General features: G+C 51.2%; 1 protein-coding gene across 3 annotated transcripts in view; it reads left to right on the top strand.

Moving 5' to 3' along the window:
* The window catches only part of USP22 (ubiquitin specific peptidase 22), a 43,561-nt gene extending 29,669 nt beyond the window's left edge, over nucleotides 1–13,892 (top strand). For all 3 annotated transcript variants that reach the window (XM_087440258.1, XM_004432979.3, XM_087440259.1), the window contains 7 exons: nucleotides 2,739–2,844; nucleotides 4,444–4,602; nucleotides 6,681–6,807; nucleotides 7,701–7,792; nucleotides 8,885–8,947; nucleotides 9,670–9,819; nucleotides 10,702–13,892. In XM_087440258.1, the coding sequence (XP_087296384.1) occupies nucleotides 2,739–2,844; nucleotides 4,444–4,602; nucleotides 6,681–6,807; nucleotides 7,701–7,792; nucleotides 8,885–8,947; nucleotides 9,670–9,819; nucleotides 10,702–10,744 (740 nt within the window). In that variant the 3' untranslated portion in view covers nucleotides 10,745–13,892. The remainder of the gene's footprint in view (nucleotides 1–2,738; nucleotides 2,845–4,443; nucleotides 4,603–6,680; nucleotides 6,808–7,700; nucleotides 7,793–8,884; nucleotides 8,948–9,669; nucleotides 9,820–10,701) is intronic.
* Nucleotides 13,893–14,929: the final 1,037 nt, after the last annotated feature.

Raw genomic sequence — 14,929 nt, forward strand, 5'->3', positions numbered from 1 at the left:
TGTATTATAATGTATATTTTCCCCCCCAGCCTCAGAGAGGTTCTCCATGGTTTTTAAGAGAGGAGGAAACCGTTTTGGGTGTTGTCTTCTCACCTTGCTGGGAGTGGAGCAGCGTGGAGATTCGTCCTCTGTCACCGTGATGGTGACAGTGAGCTCTCCATTCTTAATAGGCTTTGGCCTCGAGTCCTCTGCTGCCAGGTTCTGCTTGGCCTGATTTGGGAAGGAGCTTGTCTGCGGCTCCTCTGGGTTATCTTGGCCCGTGGCAGGCCAGGAGCTTCCAGATGTGCTCCAGATACAGCTTAACCATCAAAACTGGCTCCCTCCACCTGGGGAGTCTCCAGACGGACCGATTGATCGTCACTGTAAGGGAGCCGGAGAGAGCTGGGAAAAGAAAACAGCCTGCGCACTTGCCAGTGCTTCCCTGACCCTAAGTCAGGTTCATTTTGGGTCCAACCAAGGGCCTTTTACTTTCAGGTCTCTCTCAGGATCTCATTGGAGCTAGGCTCCTCCTCAGTGTGGTCCCACAGCCTGGCCCCAGAGGGCGGCGGCCTCGCCAGAGTTTTCAGATTTGTAGATGTTGATAGTCTGGGGGAGGGGCGGCGGGCAGCAGCTTTTGGGCTGGAGGCGGGAGATTAGGACTGAAGAACAAGCCTCAGTGGGTTCCTCCTCAGCCCTCCGCACGGCGGGCCTCCCGGTTTGGAGGCCCTGTGCTGAAGTTGACTGACTCAGGTATCAGCTGAGGGGTGGTTCTCAAACTGGAGTGTGGTCACAGTCACCCTGATGGCTCACTAGCATTTCTGTTCGGTGGGTCTGGAGTGAAGTCAGGACTCTTCACTCCTAATGAGTTTCTAGGTGATGCTGCTTCTGGCTCAGAGGGCACAGTCTCAAGTGGAACCGAGGTGTGCTGGGGGGGTGGCAGAGTTACCTGGTTCTTGTGGCCTCTGGGCTGGTACAGCTAGTTGTAGGTGATAACCCTCCTGGCTCATTTTCTTTTAATGTTGATATCTTTTAAGGAGCAAAGCCCTGGTTTTCTGGGTCTTGTTGAGTGGCCTCATACTGCTCCTTCTCAGTCTCAGGTCACTGGGCTGCTCTCTTAAGTGCCCTGTGGGGTCTGAGGTTCCAGCTCAGAGATAAGTCTTATTCCAGACTTGAAATAAGACAGCTTGTTCTTGATTCTCATGGCTTTGAGTTTAGGTGTTTTGTGTGTGTGCAGTCACGCACTGCATAACGACGTTTCTGTCAACAGTGGACTGCACGTACGACGGTGGTCCTGTAAGATTAGTACCGTGTAGCCTAGGTGTGTAGGAGGCTACACCACCTAAGTCTGTATAAATGCACGCTGTGATGTTTGCATAACAACGAAATCGCCTAACGATGCATTTCTCAGAACGTGTCCCCATCATTAAGCGACGCGTGACTGCTTAAGTTTTTTCCTGAAAACATACATGTGATCTTTTTAGTGCTTGCCTGAGGAACAAGACAGATGTTGCTTAGTAGCTTGGGTTGTTTCCTGGTATCGAGTGTAACCTACAGACAGAAAAGAGACGCTGGGAAAGATTATTGAATTACTACTCCACCACCTGAGGATACTTGAGAGACTTCTGTCACCAGCTGTTCTAAAATCTGTTCTAAAAATCAGCTTTTTGAAAATGCATTGCTGTTAAAATGTTCATATGGCAAAAAATGATGAACCATTGTGATCAGCTTCTCTGATATCATGCCATTTGAAATGTCTGAAAAGGAATGGAAGGCTCTTCTCGTTAGGAGCATGTCATCAGAGTTCTTCTGATGCTGCTGCTGGTTCACAGCACCGGAGAGGGCCGTGTAGCCAGGCCCACCACGCACTGGGTTAAGTGTTCTTGTATGGGGTGTGACCTTCACGTGTCTTTTTGGCTTATTTTTCTTTGCGTCTTCCTGTATGTATTTTCCCATATCCTAATATTTTGTCCCGTGAATTTGAAATCCTTCTGGGTATTGTTTTCTCACTAATCTCTCTAGGCAACTGCTGTCAGAAGGCAAAGTGTCCATCCTTTATTCCTCTGTAATTTACTTTTTTGATATGTAATGTATGTATACAGATGGATACACACACTATCCGCATTGTCTAGTTGCATGAAAGTTAATAGAATGTATACACAATGTATATTAACATGTATTAGACTCCCATATATTCCTGTATCTGCACACAGGTATAACTTATGTTGAGCTGGAGAGGGTGGGAGTGGTACTTAACCTAGATACGGCTGACTGGGAAACAGCCGTTTCTGAAGTTTCAGAATGCAGGAGCTGGTGAGAAAAGCAGACTGGGCGTCCTGTAGGGGCGCCTTCTGAAGTGAGGACTCCGTTTATGTCTAGTCCAGAGAGAGAAGGAGGCCTTCCCAGGAGTGTCTGACCCACAACAGGTCAGGCCACCTCAGTGGAAAACCATTTACTCAGTTATTCTCTGATCAAAAAAGGAAATCCGTAACTCCCCAGTTACTGGGCATTGGATACATTTTGGAGCCAAGATAGAAGTTAAGGAGATCTTTTTAGGGAGTGGAGAAAAAGAAAATTGAAAATAAACTGGCTGGGTTGTCCCCCGTTCCCCGCCAAGTCTCTTTGTTGCCCTGTTGAAAGTGTTGGCTTGCCTCGCCTCATCCTGCCTCTGCGGGCCAGTGGCCTCGCCCCTGGGGTGTGGCTCTTGGAAACTTGCTGCTTGGGGCGTGAACTTGAATCCCAGAGCTGCGTTCTTTCCCCAGGTGACGACAACGGGAAGAAGGCCAACAACCCCAACCACTGCAGCTGCATCATAGACCAGATCTTCACGGGCGGGCTGCAGTCAGACGTCACCTGCCAGGTCTGCCAGTAAGTGCTCGGCTTCTCGGGACACGGGCCGGCTCGTCTGGGCCGTGCCAACCAGGCCACGGTGTGGGACCCCCATCCTTCCAGCAAGACTGACTGCTCTCTGCTGCTGCTTAGTGAACGTCGTACTGTGTTTCCAGTCACAAAACTGTTGTGTTCTGAGAGGGTTTAAAGGCTTTAGGCTCCTGGAGCCTGACGTTCAGTCGACGCCCCTCCCGTCCTCCTCCTTGGTGGTGCGTCAGTGGCCCGGTGGCCATTGCAGGGGAGCTGCGGCAGCAGCAGCCGGCGGAGAAGCAGGAGCAGACCCCCAGCGACGGGTGTTGAGATGAAAGAGCTGCGGTAGGAAAGACAGGAGAAGTGAGCAGGTCACCCTGAGTTCGGGCGTCGTCGGGGCAGGGTCCTCAGGCGTGCTACCCTTCATCTGGAGGCCGTCCTTGTCACTGTCCATGCCCAGCACTGTGTGCATGAAGCTTTCCCCCACGTCTCTGCTTTCCTGAGGGTCCCTGACACCAGGAGCCTAGTCAGAGAGCCCCCCTCGAGAAGGACTAGACCACATGTGGCAGATCCTTGGCATGCGTGCTCTAAGGGCGTCAGTTTTAATTATTTGATGGTTTCGTTTTCTCCAAAGTAGTGTCCCTGATTCTTTACAAGTGAAGTCTCTGTGCCTAGAGCTCACACTTGCTTCCCAGGAGGAGGATGCATCAATTGGTGAGGTCAGAAGAACCTTCCCATTCGACCGCAGTGCACTCCCATGTTTTTATTCCATTTCAAATTTTTTAAAAACTCTGGTCATGATCCACGAAAATTATCGCAGAACCTATAATGGATTACCACTTGCAGTTTGTGAGGATAGACTAGATATTGGAAAATGGTCAGTTTTGCCTGTGTTACAAATGCAGTTTTCTGTTACATAGCATGTCGTTATGGGCTGGCCCCTAAGCAGTGTTAGACCCATAGTTTTAAATAACCTCTTAGTTGGCCCTGTGCTGCTGAAGTCCATCAGTAGGAGGTTGTCTCGGATTTACATCCTGTCCAATATGTGTAGTAAGTTTCCCCATCTGTGAGTTGCTTTTTGTATGTTTTGAAATAGATCTTTAGGAGGGAGCTGGCTTTGTTAAATAGAGCACGAGATGCCGCTCTTCAACCTGGGATGCTGGGCCTGGTTGGTGCATACTCTCACTGTGGGGTGTGCCTGGAGGTCTAACTTATTACCTAGGCTGCCGGTTCCCAGGTCCCAGGGAAGAACTCCGCAGTTCTCTCGTGCTGCTGAGATAGATCCATTGATTCAGAACCTCTGGACATGGGGCCCAGGAATTTATATTGTCCAAAAGTTCCCCAAATAACTGATGATCTTCTGGTTTGGAGACCATTGCTTTAGGAGCAGCCTCTGCCATAAGTGGTTTGTTCCCGTGCTCTTCCTCCCCAGGGCACCTCGGGAGCCCGGGACACACTGGGTGTGAGCGCTCCTGCTTTTCTGACCCATGTCGTTTGGATGACAGGGCAGAGCTGTGAGGGGATGCTGAGGTCCGCTCTCTCGGGGGATGCCTCTGCAGCCATGCGTGGATGTTGGTGCTCATGTGCTTCCTCTCCCTTTGCTTCTAGTGGAGTCTCCACCACAATAGATCCCTTCTGGGACATCAGCTTAGACCTGCCTGGTTCTTCCACCCCCTTCTGGCCCCTGAGCCCAGGGAGTGAGGGCAGCGTGGTGAACGGGGAAAGCCACATGTCAGGAACCACGACGCTTACGGACTGCCTGCGAAGGTAAAAAGCCTGTCTGCACTTTGTAGGGAAAGTAAGGCCTTGTCTGTTCGGCGGTTGTCTCCTTGCCTCGAGGCTGTCCGAGTCAAGTCCTGACAGGGACTTCAGTTTCAGGGCCACCCAGGGCCCCAGTAGGATTTTCTTTGACATGTTCAGTATAAAACGTGAGAAAAGATATGTCGCCCTGCAGACAGCTACCACTGGTGCCATGCCCAGTGGCCCTACTGATTTGTCACGTGTTTGCAAGTTAACTAGATATTTCTGTTCACCAGCCTTGTGTTGCGGGGTGTCTGTATCACAGGTGTTATCCCCCCCATGTAAATTAACAGAGCCAAAGAACAAGTGTGAGGCTCCTCCCCGTCTGTGACAGTAGCTTGTAGCAGCATCTGCGCTGGGAGAGTGGGCCTTGTCTGCCCGTGGTGGACGTGTGTCTCGAGTCCTGCACTCACAGTTGGGATTGATTTGTCCATTAACACGTCGTTGGTTGAGACAAGTGATAAGATCTGGGATGCTGTAAAATGTATTTAAATAGCGGTCACATACAATTGTGGGGAAACCAGAAACCTTTCTGGAACTTTGAGTTTAGTATTTCATAGCTTTTATTTTCTTTTTTTTTATTTATTTGTTTTTGTTTGTGAGGAAGATCAGCCCTGAGCTAACATCCGTGCTAATCCCCCCCTTTTTTTTCCCCCCTAAAGCCCCAGTAGATAGTTGTATGTCATAGTTGCACATCCTTCTAGTTGCTGTATGTGGGACGCGGCCTCAGCATGGCTGGAGAAGCGGTGCGTCAGTGCACGCCTGGGATCCGAACCCGGGCCGCCAGCAGCGGAGCGCGTGCCCTTAACCGCTAAGCCATGGGGCCAGCCCGCTTTTATTTTCTTTTAATCGCATTAGTTGAAGGTCACTGCAGATGAGTCCTTGTTGGGTGTAAGTGTTCCTATGAAGAGGGACAGGTTTCTAGGTGTTTACCTCGCTGTGTAGTCAACAGGCCCAAAGGTGCATATGTAGAATTTTAAAATGCATCAGCTTTGTTACACTGATAGATCTAGATATAAATGGAGTATCCAATTTTTAATTTGGAAAATAAACAAATGAACAATGAAAACCAAAAAACATTTTTCAAGCAAGTGTTTATCTCAAGTTTCAATAGAAGCAAAGCTTTGCCCACAAAGCAGGATCGTAACCAGGTGCACACATCACATCTGGTGATGGGTCTTGTAAGCCCCTCTCACATCCACAGGCTTGAGCTGCCCCCTCTTCTTTCTGGGCCACTGCTGTGTTGAAAAGACGAGAGGGTTTGTCCTTGGACTCCACACCCTGGGTTTTGCTGTGCATCTGTGGGCTGGTTCTCGTGGCTGCAGTGATTGCGCTCAGATGCCGCCCTCCATCCCTCCTGCTCCATGGGATCCCGCTGTTCTCCTTACGCTTCCACAGCTGGCCCCTCGTGGGGCAGACAGGCTCAGCTTCGGTCAGGGGGCATCGTCTCACCCTGATGAGGTGACAGAATTTCCAAAGGATGAATGAGGGTTTCTAGATCCGGTTGTGAAAAGATTGAATTTTGTATTTGTTTTTCAACTTTAAAAATTTGGCATAAACTGCATCGAAACATCTGTTTTATGGAGAGTTTTTTTTGTTGGTGGTGCTGACAAAGATTAGCCCTGAGCTAACATCTGTTGCCAATCCTCCTCTTTTTGCTGAGGAAGATTGGCCCTGGGCTCACATCCATGCCCATCTTCCTCTATTTTACATGTGGGAAACCTGCCACAGCATGGCTTGAAAAGCGGTGAGTAGGGCTGTGCCTGGGATCCAAACCTGCGAACCCCGGGCCGCTGAAGCGGAGCGTGCTAACTTAATCACTATGCCACCAGGCTGGCCCCAAGATAAATATTTTTTAAAGTGATGAGGAGAAAGAATGAAGGAAGAAATGGTTTGTTTTTTTTCATTGTGGAATTATAAACATCCCTAACTTGATGTACGTTTTTAGTAAGGAAATTGGTTAATTGAAACTATTGAAAGTGATAACTCTTCTCTTACCTCTCCCATCTTTTTCTCCTAAAAGATATGTTTTAAATGTATTTTAGATTCACGAGACCGGAGCACTTAGGAAGCAGTGCCAAGATCAAGTGTAGTGGTTGCCATAGCTACCAGGAGTCCACGAAACAGCTCACCATGAAGAAACTGCCCATCGTGGCCTGCTTTCACCTCAAAGTCAGTGTCCAGAAAACAGGCTCTGGTGGCAGGCTGTTTCTAGTCCCCAGTACAGCTGGGATCCTGTTGGTGGGTGTAGCGTACATTTAATGACTGGGAGACCCAGTCAGGAACGTGAAGAAACAAGGGGGCGACGAGTCTCAGCTCTGCCCCCTTCCCCTCTTGCTGGAGAGGCCTGTCGGGAGAAGAAAAGTGGTTCCTTCATCAGGGGAACGGGGCGCGAGTGCCTCCCCTGCGGATGGGGCTTGCTAAGGTGTCACTGCTCCTCCTGCCCAAGTCCTTCCATCTGCTCCCTAGGTTTTCTGCTTTTCTTTTCCCTGAAAGCAAACAAAGACCCTTAGCACCAGGGTCTACTCCAGGGATCAGCAAGCTCTTTCTGTGAAGGGTCAGATGGTAAATATTTTATGCTTCACAGCCACATGCGATGTCTGTTTCGTATTATTCTTTGTTTTATTTTATGACCTTTAAAAATGTTGAAAAAAAAACTCTTGCTAGCTTGCTGGCTGGGTTTGGTGGCCCCTGATGTGGTCAAAGGAGTCTTTTGTTTGGTGCAAAGAACAATATATTCGTTTTTGCTCCCTGGGGTTATGGATATTTGTTCTGTTTTCTATCATCTTACACTTTGCTGGGTTTGTCGTGAGATTACTTTTTTGTACATCTGGTGTTTATCACTTTGAACAATGATGTCATTTCCAGACTTGACTTGAACCCCGTAGATTAGATTTATATGGATTGATACTGTGTTACTGAGTCTGTAAGCTCTGGACGTGGCCAAAAGGCAGTTCAGAAAGTAGATGGAAAGCCCACTTTTGGGAGCTCACAGAGAGGTGCCATCGGAGGAAGCCCCTCACAGCCCTGTTCCTCTCCCTCCCACTTCTCACCCGTTTCTGTAGCGATTCGAGCACTCGGCCAAACTGCGGCGGAAGATTACCACGTACGTGTCCTTTCCCCTGGAACTGGACATGACCCCCTTCATGGCGTCCAGGTATGAGAGGGTTTGCGGGGCTGTGTCTGGGGTCAGGAGGGTGTGGCTCCATTAGGTCAGTGGTCGCACCAGGTCCCTGTGGAGGTGATTGTGACATCCATACAACTGCCCCTGCTCAAACCGAGTTACCATCCTGACCTTAAGCCCAGGCACATTTTAGTTTAATGAGTTGTTCTTCCTCAGATATTGTGTGTCGGCTCTAGGTTTTCCCCAGCAGTCCTTGATTAACTTCAGACTTGGGAAGTCATCAAGGTGGGATCGCAGCACGTAGGCGGTGTTTTAGATGATGGAGCTGATTCTGGAATACAGATAAACGTAGTTGATTTTGTAGTTGTAGAGTCCATTTCTCTTGTTTTCCTTTTTTTTTTTTGAGGAAGATTACCCCTGAGCTAACATCTGATGCCAATCCTCCTCTTTTTGCCATGGAAGATTGGCCCTGGGCTAACATCTGTGCCCATCTTCCTCTACTTTATGTGGGACGCCGCCACAGCATGGCTTGACAAGCAGTGCGTTGGTGCGCACCCAGGATCCAAACCTGCGAACCCTGGGCCGCCGAAGCAGAGCGCGTGTACTTAACCACTATGCCACCAGTCCAGCCCCCATTTCTCTTGTTTTCAAATCTTTATATCATAGACCACTGAAAGTTACCCTCCAAAAAAACCATGGCACTAACATATTAGAGATGTGTTAGTTTCCTAGGGGCACTGTAACAAATCACCACAGACTTGGTGGCGCTTAAGCAGCAAGGGGCTGGCGGGGCTGCAGTCCTCGAAAGGGCTGAGGGGAGATTCTGCTCCTTGCCAGAGCTGGGGCCACGTCGATCTGGACTGGCTCTGGCTCCACATCTCATGGCCGGTGTGCTCTTTGCCGTGAGGTTCAGTTTGCCAGCCTGAGCCTCGGTTTCCTCACCCTAATGCGGGGATAATCTCTCCTACAAAGGAGAGTTGTTGGAGGAGCTCGAAGGCGTGTGTAAGGTGGACCCAGCGTGGGCTCTGGCGTGGTGGGGCCCCAGCAGTACTAGTATTGCGTTCAAGCCAGGCGTCTCTGGTTCGTCATTTTAAATGATGCTGAGTCTGCTGCTGTTTGTTACAGCAAAGAGAGCAGGATGAACGGACAGTACCAGCAGCCCATGGACAGTCTCAGTAACGATAACAAGTAAGTGGTCCCCTGTGGTGCGCCCTGGGCGTCCCGGAGGTGAGCAGGGCGTGTGGGACTTTGGGTCGGCCTTGCAGAGAGGGCCCCGTCCGCGTGTCTGGGCGGCGACCTCGTGTGTGAGGGCCAGGGGCACAGCTCTCGTTCCCCTGGGCCACTGGCTGCTTCCTGTCCTGCTGCCCCTTGACCTTGTTGAAGACGAGTAAGCCCTCCGTCAGGAGAGGGCGTTTCACACCTGCGCCATAAACGCTTCCTCCTGTCGTAGGAGCCCGACCCCTGGCCCTGGCCCCTGTGTGTGAGGGAGGGTCGGTCTGGTGGCTCAGTCCGAGAGAGAGCTCAGCGTCTTTGACCTGGGCCCCTTGGCCTCTGCCTCCCCTCAGCATCGTGATGAAGCCTCTGTTCTTTCCCTCACCATCCTTTTCACTGTTGCTGGGATAGGAAGAGTGGAGGGAGAGCGTGGTTACAGACCTCTCACCGCTGGCTGCTGTCGCCATCTCCACTAACGGGGGCTTTGGCAGAGCAGCTCAAGAGCCGAGTGGGGCCGAGCCGGCCCTCTTGCGCCCTCCCGCTGTGCGGCAGCTCGGGTTCCTGCCTGCGGGGTTGCCGTCTGGGGTCAGCGGGCGCCCCTCACCCTGCAGCCTTCTGACTGCGTGGGCTGTCTGGTGTCCGGGGGTGATGAAGTTGGGTTAACTGCTGCGTCTCTCTGTTCCTTCCTCCCAAACCAGATACTCCTTATTTGCGGTTGTTAACCACCAGGGGACCCTGGAGAGCGGCCACTACACCAGCTTCATCAGGCAGCACAAGGACCAGTGGTTCAAATGTGACGACGCCATCATCACCAAGGCCAGCATCGAGGACGTGCTGGACAGCGAAGGGTACGTCCGGGGGTGGCAGCTTGTTTCCCCACGTGTACATCTGACTCGAAAGCCACGTCTGTTTTCAGTCCCGTTCATGGAGGTTCACCTTCGGTTGCTGAAGTCACGAGGCTTGCTCAGGACGGGGTGCCAGCCTCGATCGGTCACTGGTTGGGAGAGAATATAGCTGACCAGGGCACGCTGGATTAATGCACAGAGAACATGGTGGCAGTCATTTATTCTAACCACAGTGTGAGCTGACACATCGCTTCCTTAGCAGCTCCTCTACTCTTTATTCGTTCTATTCCTTCCTGGCACGTCATCGTCCACCTTTAGCTTTGCTGAGTTCCTAGTCTTGAGCCCGTCAGTAGGATTCCTAGCCCCAGGGATGAGCTACCGGGAACTCGGACTCACAATCTCAGGCACCTGGACTTGGTGTTCTGAGCAGTGGGGAAGCCCCTTGGGAGCATGTATGTAGGCCAGTTTGTGTTGGAGAGGACAGCCCTGTGGCAGTGAGGAGGCCGGAGCAGAGGTGGATTTGGACTGGAACCCGTGGCAGGAGTCTCCCCAAAGTAGCCCCTGACACAAAGGCAGTGGCAGTCCCAGACGAGAGAGGCTGCGATCCAGAGCTGTGTAGGAGGCAAGGCTGACTGGACTCCTGACTGGCTGGTAGACGGGCAGAAGGACGGGCCTGGGGGCTTGGTCATTAGGTGGGCGCGCTGCCGCTACCTGGCTAAGGACCCTCCTCGTTGGGGACTAAGAACCAAAAACCATCCAGCCAAGCAGTCACACTGCCGTTGCACGCCGAGGCCCTGGTGCAGGTGTCCCGGTCGGGGAGGGTTGGTTCTGCTTTAACTTCTCATGGATTAGGACGTTAGCACGCTCTCTGTTTCCACTCCTCAGATACCTACTGTTCTACCACAAGCAGTTCCTGGAGTACGAGTAGCCTTATCCACAGCTGGCCAGAAGAAGTGAAGGCGATGAATTGGCAAGCCTCACAGGATGATCCCCGACCTCCCCGACAGGACACCGCCACCCACATGGAAGTGCCCCAGAGCTCAGGGTCCTCTGCGGCCTGGGTCCAGAGGCGGCCCCTATGGGTGCCCAGGACCGTGGTGTTTGGACAAGCACTGCGGTCGGGCTCCAGGAACTGCATAACGTGAAGGCTCTGCTCTGCGTGGGCAGGGGCGGGGGAGATGTGTCACGAGTGTGTCTCCTGTGCTCCTCAAGAAAGTGTGTGGGTGACGGGGGTACCCTCAGCGTGGAGCAGCCTGGCCCCGGTGCTTCAGTTCAGCTGCACGACGGCGCAGAGTTTAAAAAGGCGCCAGCTCGTTTTAGAATTATGGGTCCATTAAAGCAGTAGTGGAGACAAAGGTCCTGTGCAGGGACCGAGGACTTTGTGAGTATCTTTCTCTTTGTGAGTTTTAGGATTAGGTATATGTAGTGTGGAACTTTTAGCCTCCGTTTTATCAGCAGACAGGAAGAACCGCCCAAGCCTGTGGAACTGAAGATGCTAACTGGGGTTTCCAGCCACGTCTGTTCTGCAGAGAACTTAGCATCAGACTGCATGTGGAGGCACCAGCCCAGGTGTTGTCTCTCGGTTTTCTGAAAATAGGCATTTTCTTATCCCCCTTCCTTTCCTCTTTTTCCACAATGGTGAATTTCATAAATGTAATGATAGTAATGTGAATGAATTATTGAGTTTATACTGAAATCTAGATAGTTTTCCCTTTTTTCTTGAGAGTGAATCTTGCTTTTTAATTGGTGCTGTTTTTGCTGCCCCCCCCCCCCCCCCGGGCGTCCCTGTCCTGCTTACAGCTGCTGGGTGCAGCAGAGGAGGATCAGGCTGCAGCGAGTAGCTGTCTCTGTCACGTGACTCTCCTGAGTGGATGAAGCCTTTCTCAGTGGTTTCGTTGTCTCCCTTTCTTGTAGTTCCTTCCTGGCCTCCGGTCCCTCTGGCTGGCCTGCCGCTGCTTGTTGGCTGGAGTGTGGGCGTGCAGCTGGCGTGGCTGCCAGGGGAGGTTGCCCTTGGCCGTGGGTGCTCTGCTTTACCTTCAGTGTAGGTGCCCTTGTCGCGGGAAAAGATGGCTTTGTGATTGAGCTGTGGGAAGAGCTGACTGAGGAGATGGGACAGTGTGAGTTGTTCCTTATAAGATACCTTGCATGCGTCTGTCTATTCAAACCCAAACTTAGATTGTCCATTTCTGAGAAATTATAGCCCAGAGACGTGGGGGAGGAAACGTTGCTTTAATGCAGTTTGTGAGACCAGCTGTACCTGCCCTGGGAGCCCAGTCTGCCTCTGAGCTGTCGAACGTTTGCTCCTAGAGAAGAAGGGACCATCTGGTGAAGAGTCAGCAGACTTGTTTCGTCAAGGGCCTGATTGTGAATATTTTAGGCTTTGTGGGCTGTGTGATTCCTGTCATAGATAATACGAGAACATGAGCATGGCTGTGTTTTAATGAAGCTTTATTTATGGATACTGAAATTTGATTTTCACATAATTTTCACATCATGGTTTCCCTATTTTTTACACTATTTAACAAGTGTAAACTATTCTTAGGTGACAGGCCGTAGAATAAACAGTGGACCAGATCTAGCTCATTAAGATAGTTCAGTTAGGAGTTGAGTAGTTACTGCTCAGTGTGGAAAATGCTAGAATATGTGAATCAGCAATCATATACTGCAGAATCATATATGGCAGAATCCTTAGTGATACAATTTTTTAAGTACTTGCTCAGTTCATTCTCAGTTGTATTTTTGCATTTAAGGAATGCAAGTTTTAAAGCATGTTTTAAAATAGTAAGCATTAGCAGAGAAATATGGCTGGGTGCAGGATTTTCAGAAATGGCCCCATGTGCCCGTGTGTGTTGTGTGTGCCTGTGCTGTGAAGGTGCCTTTTTGGGAGAGCTGTTGTCTTTTAATAGGGACGAATCTGATGGGAAGGAGAGTTGACAGCAGTTAGCCCGCAGAGTTCTGAGCCATGAAGGCTCTTCCTGTGGTGTGCTGCCTGCGGCCGCCTCCCTTTACTGAGATGTCTTGGATGCAAAGTGGGGACAAAGCAGATGGATTGGCCGTGGGGTATTGTGGCAGATTCCCCGGGGCCTGGCCAGCCCTGCTTCCCCGCATGTGTCTCGGCCCCTGCACCCCGTCCTGTCTCCTCTCGGGTTCAGGGGCTCAGCTGCTCTGAGCACATGAGGACTGGGGAGAGACAGTGAGACCACGTTTATCTTTATAGACAGGAAACTTTTGTGTCCAAATTAATTCTCTTTGTTCCCTTTGGCATTCGCATTCTCAGCGCTTACCTCTCTGCTGCTGAGAAATTCTCCTGCGACTGGAGGAACTGCTTGGGGGCCCCCGGGGGGTACTGCTGCTGCGTCTTGCACTGCGAAGAGGGGGTCCTGTGGTCGACGTGCCCGTTTGAATTCACTTTGTTGGAAACGAAATATTACAGGATGGGTTTGGGAATTCATTTCCTTTTAGTCCCAATCACGCTATTACATTCAGGAGAATGGTTTCCTTGTTTCCTGACCATCACCACTCTGTAGGTTTTCTGATCATGGTCAAGTGCGTTTGACCACTAAGGAATCGTTGGGTGACCCCCCCCACACCAGTGTGTGTAAAGTCTCCTGTGTTTCTGAGATGATGGCTGTCGTTCCAGAGCCTCACAGCAGAACAGTGGACTTTCCCTCCTCGGGTGTCTGGAGGGAGTTCTGAGCAGGGTCAGTGCTGGGGGAGTGGTGCAGTGCGGACCAAGTGGCCAGGCCCCCCTCTGCAGGCCGGGCGCGGGTGCACCCAGGACTCTGCCTGCAGCGCCACCACACGTCTCCCCCTGCTGGCATTGTTTGGCTTGTGTGTATGCTTTCATTATGTAAAATTGCTGTTCTTTTGACAGTTCAAGTGACTTTCATTTACTATAGCTTTGAAAACAAGAATTGTAAGAAAAAGATTCCAATGATCATGCTGTGGACTTTATTACCAAGATGTTTACATCTCCCTTTTCCCTGTCATTTTGAGGAACCCTTTGACTCTTCCCCCCTTAATGGCTTGTAGTCTTTCCTATGTCATAATAAAGCTACCTTTTATTCTGAAAATCAGCCAGCTGTCCCCTTACTGACGCCAGGAGCCGAAGAGAGGGGGCAGGGGACGAGAGGCCTTCATCTGTGAACACCAGCAGGGCAGCCCCTGCTGAGACAGGACCCTGCCGAGTTCAACCTCCAGGGCTGCGGTCTGGTCTGTGGCAGCTCTGGGTGTTAGAAAGTCGTGCAGCCGTGTCGTCTCGTGTCTGTGATTGGCCCACTGCCTCTTTGTCCTTCTCTTCCTCCGTTTGTGGGCAGGATGATGACGTATCTGGGATTCAGGACAGCCATGGGCCCTCAGACGTGCACGTCATAAGTCACCTCAGGGGCTTCTCTGAGTGCAGGAATCCTTGACAGAGTTGATCCCGAGGCCTAGGATGTGGATGGGAATCTGCATGGGTCACAGGCTCCCCAAGTGATGAGAAATAGCGTATGTAAATGAATAAGCAAAGGGAAAGTGTGCATTTAGCGCTGTCCTGGACTCTGGTCATGGGCTGTAGGTGACCTGTGATGTCCTCCTCCTGCTCTGTCCACATTCCCCTTCCCTGGAACCGCGCTGGTTTTTCCCTGGTCGACCCACACCTTCGTTCCTGAGACGTCTTTCTTTGGATGCCTTTGTAGCGAGTTCCTTTACTTCCCTACTTGGAAATACCCAGAGGCTCCAGGGAATCCTGCTGGGTTCCAGGCTTAGGCCTCCCATCCCCATTGTGGGGCAGTCTCTCCAAACTAAATAGAACCCGTGTTGTGTCCCCCAGGGGAGGCTCCCACCTTGAGGTCTGAGACCCTTGAACCCGCAGAACCTGAGTTTTCCAAGACAGGAGTAAGAAACACTTGTGACTAGATCATTCAGTGTAATACTGGAAAGTGCCGACCCCACTCCCCTCGGACCCGCACGTGCTGGTGGTGGGGGTCGGCACGTGTGGTGGTCTCTGGTTAGAAGCAGAAGTCATCCTGGAAGGCAGAACCCCGTCCCTTCACCACAACCGAGTCTTCAGTGAGCCCAGCTGCATCCAGGTGGGAGTGAGGTAGCAGGAGCAGCTAGTTGCATGGGTACG

Source organism: Ceratotherium simum, chromosome 16 (assembly GCF_057802395.1).
Source record: "Ceratotherium simum simum isolate JZ-2026a chromosome 16, ASM5780239v1, whole genome shotgun sequence".
NCBI lineage: Eukaryota > Metazoa > Chordata > Mammalia > Perissodactyla > Rhinocerotidae > Ceratotherium > Ceratotherium simum.